This window comes from Grus americana, chromosome 10, assembly GCF_028858705.1.
Source record: "Grus americana isolate bGruAme1 chromosome 10, bGruAme1.mat, whole genome shotgun sequence".
Lineage (NCBI taxonomy): Eukaryota > Metazoa > Chordata > Aves > Gruiformes > Gruidae > Grus > Grus americana.
The window spans coordinates 15,669,238-15,675,780 of record NC_072861.1 but is presented as its reverse complement, the minus strand read 5'-3'; the positions used below and the strand labels follow the sequence as shown (position 1 = coordinate 15,675,780).

Genomic DNA, 6,543 nt, shown 5'->3' with positions numbered 1-6,543 from the left:
GTCGATTTCTTCTTCTTCTTGTTGCTTTTTTGTCATATAAGGAAAAAAAAATTATATTAAATACAAACCCACCTTTGTGTATATATATAAAAAAAAAAAAAAAATTAATGTTTTTTCCAAGCACCAAAGCAAAGCGAATTAGATCTCAGCATTTTTACTAACCGTCCGGTTCCAATTATCTTCGTGCCTTCGGGGACAGGGAGGGGGGTGGGTTTGCAGAGGGCAGGGGGTTAAGTTAAATAATAAAGATGATTATTTTTTCCTGATTTTATCCACGAACAATGTAATTATTTCTGTTATTTAATCTCCGGGGTGAACAGCACCTTTTGGGGTTTTATTTTTATTTTTTTTTTCCAGAATCCTCCTTGCTGCAGCGCGTTGGGGCAGGTGGGGAGGGCTGGGGGGCTGCAGTGGAAGGAGCTGCGGGAGGAAGGAGGCGAAGGGATGCTGAGACCCGGGACCTGGGCACTGGGGGCTGCAGCCCCTCTCTGCTTCCCCGCTGCCCCCCCTGCGGCACAGCGCCCGTCCCGGGACAATGTGCTCTTTCCAGGGGACCGTGCGGGGCACCAGCGTTCCCTGCACCTATTTATATTTTTGAACATATCCTATTTTGAAAGAATGATAAATAATAAAGAGAGTGAAATCGGAATGGGCACTTTGTCAGTGTTGGTTTTTTTGGGGAAGTGGGGGTCTCTGAGGGTTGAAGGGGGGAGTCTCCCATGGGAAGGAAGGGGAGCCCAAACAGGGTCCTTCCAGGCTAGGTGGGACTGGCTCAGCCCCAGCCGGCACCCAAGGGTGCAGCCCTGCAGACAACAGGGTTGTGGGGGGGTTTCCCAAGCCCCAACCAGAGAAGGACCCTGGGGTAGGACATTGCCACCTCTGATCAACTCTGACCCCAGGAAGGGGTTAACCCATACGCCTAAAACCCATTACCAGCAGGAAATGCTTCACCCTCCATCTTCCAGTCTGGACACCCCAGGGGTTAATTAACACTCATTAATGAGGGAGCATGTGTACCCTTGCAGGAGCTCGGATGGGCACAGGGCTGAGCTGGCAGTGATGAGATGGTGCTCAGCCAGGGATGAGACAGTCCCAGGTGTCCAGCCAGGGATCCCCAAATCCTCTCGCTTTGGCAGACCCCTCTCTCATGCTGGGACAGAGATGGGGACACAGCCACGTTGCTCCAGGGCTTTCTCCACTGATTTATTAGAAGAGGTCCAGGAAAATACATCTTTTCATTACCAAACGCTCGAAGAAGAAGGCACCAGTGTTCAAGTGGCGTCCGGGCAAGGGGTGCATGGAGATAAGGCACTGGCACCCCCACAGGGACAGGCACAACAGCATCCTTCAGTGGGATGGGGACAGGGCTGGAAGAGGAGGCGGGATGCAACAGAGGCACCCGCTCTCTGCCCCTGGCCAGATCCAGCCTCGCCTCGCTCCCACCCTGCGAGCTCAGGGGCAGGACCAGCCTGGAAGGGCAGGTGGGTGCCGGTGATGTGCTGCTGCCGCGGGAAGGGGCCACCACCCACAGGGTGGCAGGGGCCAAGCGGGGTGGCAGCAGCCCATGGGGGTCATCCTCGTGCGCACCCCATGCCAGGGACGGTCCCGCACTGCCCCAGCCAGCAGCCGGCCCGAACAGCTGCATGTGCCGGCTGCTGAGCAAGATGTGGAAAATATAAAGGAAGGAAACAAAATAAAACAAAAAGAAGCCTCCCCCCGCCCCACCTCCCCCCAGTCACCCCCAAAACAGCCCTGGGAAACACCCGACGCCAGGCACCGTCAGGCTGGAAACATCCTCCGGCCATGAAGGAGCCCTCCCGGCTCCTTATCTCTCTTTGTAGCAGAAGACCCCAAACCTGCCCTTGCTGGGGAAGCCGAAGCTGCGGACGCCGGGCTCTGCGGGGCCGCAGTTGGCCCGGGGCTTGACGATGGGGTAGCGAATGCTGCCGTCCGCCAGCCAGCCGGCGTCGCAGCGGTCCAGCCCCAGGAACTTCCAGGCAGAGTAGAGCTGCCCCACGCGGGTGATCTCAGCCCCCACATCCTGGCAGCTCTGCTTGGCTTCCTCCAGCGTCATCCCGGCCGGGCGGTCCAGGTAGAAAACCTCTCCTAGGAGGGACAGGGGAGCATCAGTGCTGAGCATCATCTGAAGCATCCCTGCCTGAGCTGAGCCCTGTGCCCTGAGGGAGGACATGGGATGCCACTGATCAGGCACAGCATCTTCCTCAGAATCCCACCCCCCAGCCCCTGGCCCAGCACCCACCTTTGAGTGCCGAAGAGAAGCAGAAGGCATCAAAGCGATGCAGGTGCCGGTGGCGCGGGCCATAGCTGCGGATGCCCGGGGCGAGGTGCAACCCACCGCAGGGCTTGCGGGGCTGGCGGATGGGATACTGCACGGTGCCATCAGCCAGCCAGCCCGCGTTGCACCAGTCCAGTCCCTCGCTCCAGGCCTGGAAGAGCTGGTTGAAGGTGGCGAGGATGGCGCCCTGCTCCTGGCACACTTGCTCGGCTTCGTGGAAGTTGAGCCTGTACTGCCCACGGGGAGGCTGGTAGGGGAACACGATGCCTGGGGGCAGACGGGGTGTTCAGCCGGTTCCGTGGGCAGCCCACCTGCCCTGGGTCCAGCCCCGACAGGAGCCACAGGGGTCCCTGACCCATCCCAAATTCAGGCTCTGGGACAGGGACCACCCCAGAGTGGCTCTGTCCCAGGCTCTGGCATGTGGGGATGGGGCTGTTCTGGGCATGCAGCCACCAGCGGCGAGTTGCCAGCGACATCTGGTGGCACGGGGACACAGGAGCTCTGTCCTGAGGACATGCGGACCACCTTCATGGTGACAGCACCAGCACGTACAGGGATGAACAGATTATGATGATAACAGGGATGCAGGGACCACCACCACACAGATGTATGGAGCACAGTCCTGGGGACACACAGGTAGTGGTCCCAGGGAGGCATGGACCACCCCTGTGGGGATGTACAGACCATCGGCATGGGGACACACAGGACACGATGCCCAGCATCATGGGGACATATGGGCCAGGATTGCAGGGACACATGGACCACTGACATGGGGATGCATGGACCACTGTCACGGGGACAGAGGGACTGTGGGAACATGTGAACCACCACCACAATCAGAGGGACCGGTGGGGACAAGCCACCATAGGAGGGAGGTCCGGAGGTCAAGGGGGTGGGCAGAGGCACAGCAAAGGGGACATTTCCCCACCTCTGAGCTTGGCAGTGGAGCCAGGGCTGAGTCAGGTCCCTTATGGCAAGTGAGCAAGAGGGGTTGGACCAGTCATCAAGGTTCATCACAAGATGCATGAGGACACCCAGAATTGGGAGGCAAGGGGGAAGCTGCACATGATGCAGCACAGTGGGAAGATGGGTGGGTAGAGGCAGAAAACGCTGCAACCACGGGGTCACCCCCAACTCTGACCTCACAGTAGCATCCTCAGCATCCCAGCTGGGCAGACTGCTCTGGCCTCACTCGGTGCTGAGACCACACAGTCAGACAGCCCCAAGCCACCACCCGTCACACTGAGCATCCCAGCCCCTTTCTGCCCACGACTGGCCTCCCCAACCCCCCTGCCTTGCTACCTCCCCCAAGGAGGGGGTGCCCCGGGAAGGCCAGGCTCACTGCCTTTGCACAGGGGGTGATGCAGTCCCCGCCGCGCCCCCCACCTTGCAGCCGAAGGTCCACCACATCGCTCTCGTCCTCCAGCCCATCAATGACCTCACAGCGGTATTTGCCATCATCCTGCAAGCGCACATCACTGATGACCAGCGAGGCCTCACGCCGGCCAGTCTGGTGGAGGTGAGCACGGCCCCGGAAGTCCCCAAAGGCCAGGTAGGTCTTGCCAATGGCCACCAGCACGTCCTGCTCCTTGGTGTAGTCATCCCGCAGCTTGGACCACTTGATGCGGATCTTGCGCTTGGCCTCTAGGTCAGGCTCGTAATGGTAGTGACAGGGCAGGGTGACATTGGCACTGCTGGAGCTGTAGACGGGGTCTTTGGGGGTCTCCACCACCAGCTTGGCCCCGTTGAAGGAAACCACTGGGGACAGGGAGGGAAGGCACTAAGTGTGGGTCAGGGTCCAGGGCTGGGCAGCGTCCCCAAATCTCCCTCCCTCCAGCCACCTCCTCTTCTGCCTAAGCATCCCATGAGCATCCCCCAAGCATCCCTGGAGCACCCCTACCTGCTCCTCTGAGCCTCATTTTCCCCCCATGAGATGGGTCCCAGCCCTATCCCAGAGGCGGGGGGGACTTCAACCCCTTGCACCAACCTGCCAGCCCTGCTTTCCGTCAGCCCTGCCAATCCCCGATATACCTTTCTCCTGCCCGTTGCCCTTGTCGTTCATTATGTGGTTGTAGTAGAAGCCGTTGTAGAAGGGGTGGTAGGAGCCACTGGCCAGCTGCAGCAAAGTGGCCTCCAGGAGCAGCGGGAGCACCAGCATGGCTGGGGACCGAGGCCGAACCCTGAGCCCAGGCTGTGGAGGGGGAAAGGGATGTGGTAACACCCCAAAATAACCAGAAGCACCCCAGTGCTGCCCAGCACACAGCAGCAGGCAAACCCCGTTGCAGGGATGCAAGGAGAGGAGTGGGAAAAGCCAGCGGAGTGGCTTGTCTGCCCACAGGGGAGGGTGCAGGCAACCTGAGACCTGCCCCACAACCGGGGCTCCCAATCCCCTCCATCCTCATCCTCCCGCCTGGGTCACGCTGCACACCACCGCGTTCACTGCTGACACCCGTTGGGTCTTGTGGAGCACCCAGCGTGGAATGGGGAGCTGAGACCAAGCCAGCGATGGGGCAGCGGGGGGAAACGGGATCCCAGGGCGTCCTTTGAACAAGGAGCACTGGGAAAACATCACACAGGGGGTGCAGGGGGAGAAAAGTGGCCGAGCCCCGCTGTAAGTCGCAAGCTCAGTTTACAGAGGCAGCCGAGCGTGTAACCCAGCCGAGGAGGGGAGGAGAAAGCTCGGAGAGCTCGGGGCTGCCTCCACTGCTCCGGCACCGGACAAAGCCTGGCGGCACCCAGCCAGCCTGGCCAAGGACCCCCGGCTGCCGCTTTGCACCACAGACACAGCTGTTGCTGACCCGTATCGCTCCCAAACCATGTCCCCTGGGCAGGGGGAAGCCTAGCTGCTCCACGGCACCGGAGACCTGCGCTGGCTCGAGCTCTGGGTGTCCCACACACCCAAGGGTGCCCCACATGGGGCTCACCCAGGGCAGCTCGCAGCAGCATTTACCAGCTTGCGAGCTTTCCCGGAGCCGGCAGAGGGGGCCCGGCACCCGACAAGCTTCCAGCATCCCCCCTCCAAGCCTGGGAGGGATTTGACATCTGTGCCCCCTGCTTAGACAAGGTTTACGAGTGAATGCCTGTAAAGGCGCCCCAGGCCAGGGGGATACAGGAGAGCGGGTGCTTGCCCCCGGCAGGGTCCAGCACAAGGGACAGCAGTGGTCTCTGGGGACTGGGATGTGCAACTGGCTGCTCTCGCCATGGGGGGCTCGTTCCTGGGCACTCCTCCATGCCACCCATGCCATCAGTGCCGCTGCTCACCTTCCCGCAGAGCGCAGCCCACGCTCACCACCCAGCTGAGGTCTGCGGAGCCAGTGCTGGGGAGCGCGGGGTGCACCCGCTCAATGGTCAGCGCAGCCCCGGGAGCCCGGTGCAGCGATGCGCAGTGCTGCAGCCCCGGAGCCCGGCAGGCACACTGCCACGTGCTGCCCACGCACGGCTGGGCGGGCTCGAGGCATCAGCAGCTTCACACCTTGGTTTGGTGGTCACCAGCCCTGGCCCCCTGTGCCCCCAATGCCTAGCCACCCCCCAGAGCCCAGCGTTGCGGTGACACGCCGGGGGGCCTGGCGTCCTCAACCACAATGCTGGTGAGCATCGTGCTGCAGCACCCACCGTAGCGATGCCCAGCACCTTCCACGGCGATGCCACCCCTCCTTGCCCTCCATGGCGAGCAGGGTGCCCACCACCCCGGGGTGCCAGCCCTCCCCAGCCCCGGCTCCAGGGCCAAGCCTTACTCACGCTGGTTGCGGGCAGGCTGCAAGGCAGGCGTGCAGGCAGGCTGCAGGCAGATGCACTGTGTTTAGGGCTCTTGCAGGGCTGAGAGGAAGCAGCTCCAGGGCCTGCCTCTTAAAGGGAAACACACGCCCTTACCAACCCCCTGCTCGCAGCCCAGAGCTGGGGTGGGTGCCCCTGGCCCCCCCCCCCCGCCCACTGTGCCCGGGCAACAGTCTCGCTGTGTGCCTGCACGCTGCCTGCATGCTGCCTGCACATTGCCCACATGCCTCATGCACAATGTGCCAGCTGCCAGCACTGCCCCCGGCTTGGAGGGGGAGCAGCAGGGAGTGGGGTGCCCTGTTGGGGCTGATGGGACCTGTGGAAAGCCCCGGTGAAGCCACGGTGCTGGAGGAGAAGAGTCATCCCTTGTCCCATGTCCCACCGGGGGGGACTGGCCACGGTCCCCAGGCGATGGTGGTGTTGGGCACACACGTGGCAGGAGCACGGCGCGGCTTGGGACGAGTGGGCTGTGG

General features: G+C 61.7%; 1 protein-coding gene across 2 annotated transcripts; it reads right to left on the bottom strand.

Moving 5' to 3' along the window:
- Positions 1 to 436: 436 nt before the first annotated feature.
- HAPLN3 (hyaluronan and proteoglycan link protein 3) lies at positions 437 to 6,117 on the bottom strand. Of its 2 annotated transcripts, none has more exons than XM_054836830.1 (5): positions 6,035 to 6,117; positions 4,328 to 4,487; positions 3,683 to 4,054; positions 2,261 to 2,563; positions 437 to 2,106 (listed from the first exon to the last, which is right to left on the bottom strand). In XM_054836830.1, the coding sequence occupies exons 2-5, from the start codon at positions 4,452 to 4,454 to the stop codon at positions 1,826 to 1,828; spliced, it is 1,083 nt and encodes a 360-aa protein (XP_054692805.1). In that variant the 5' UTR covers positions 4,455 to 4,487; positions 6,035 to 6,117; the 3' UTR covers positions 437 to 1,825. The 2 variants fall into 2 exon arrangements, with proteins under 2 accessions (XP_054692805.1, XP_054692806.1); XM_054836831.1 differs by having other exon boundaries at positions 1,745 to 2,106; positions 6,031 to 6,066.
- Positions 6,118 to 6,543: the final 426 nt, after the last annotated feature.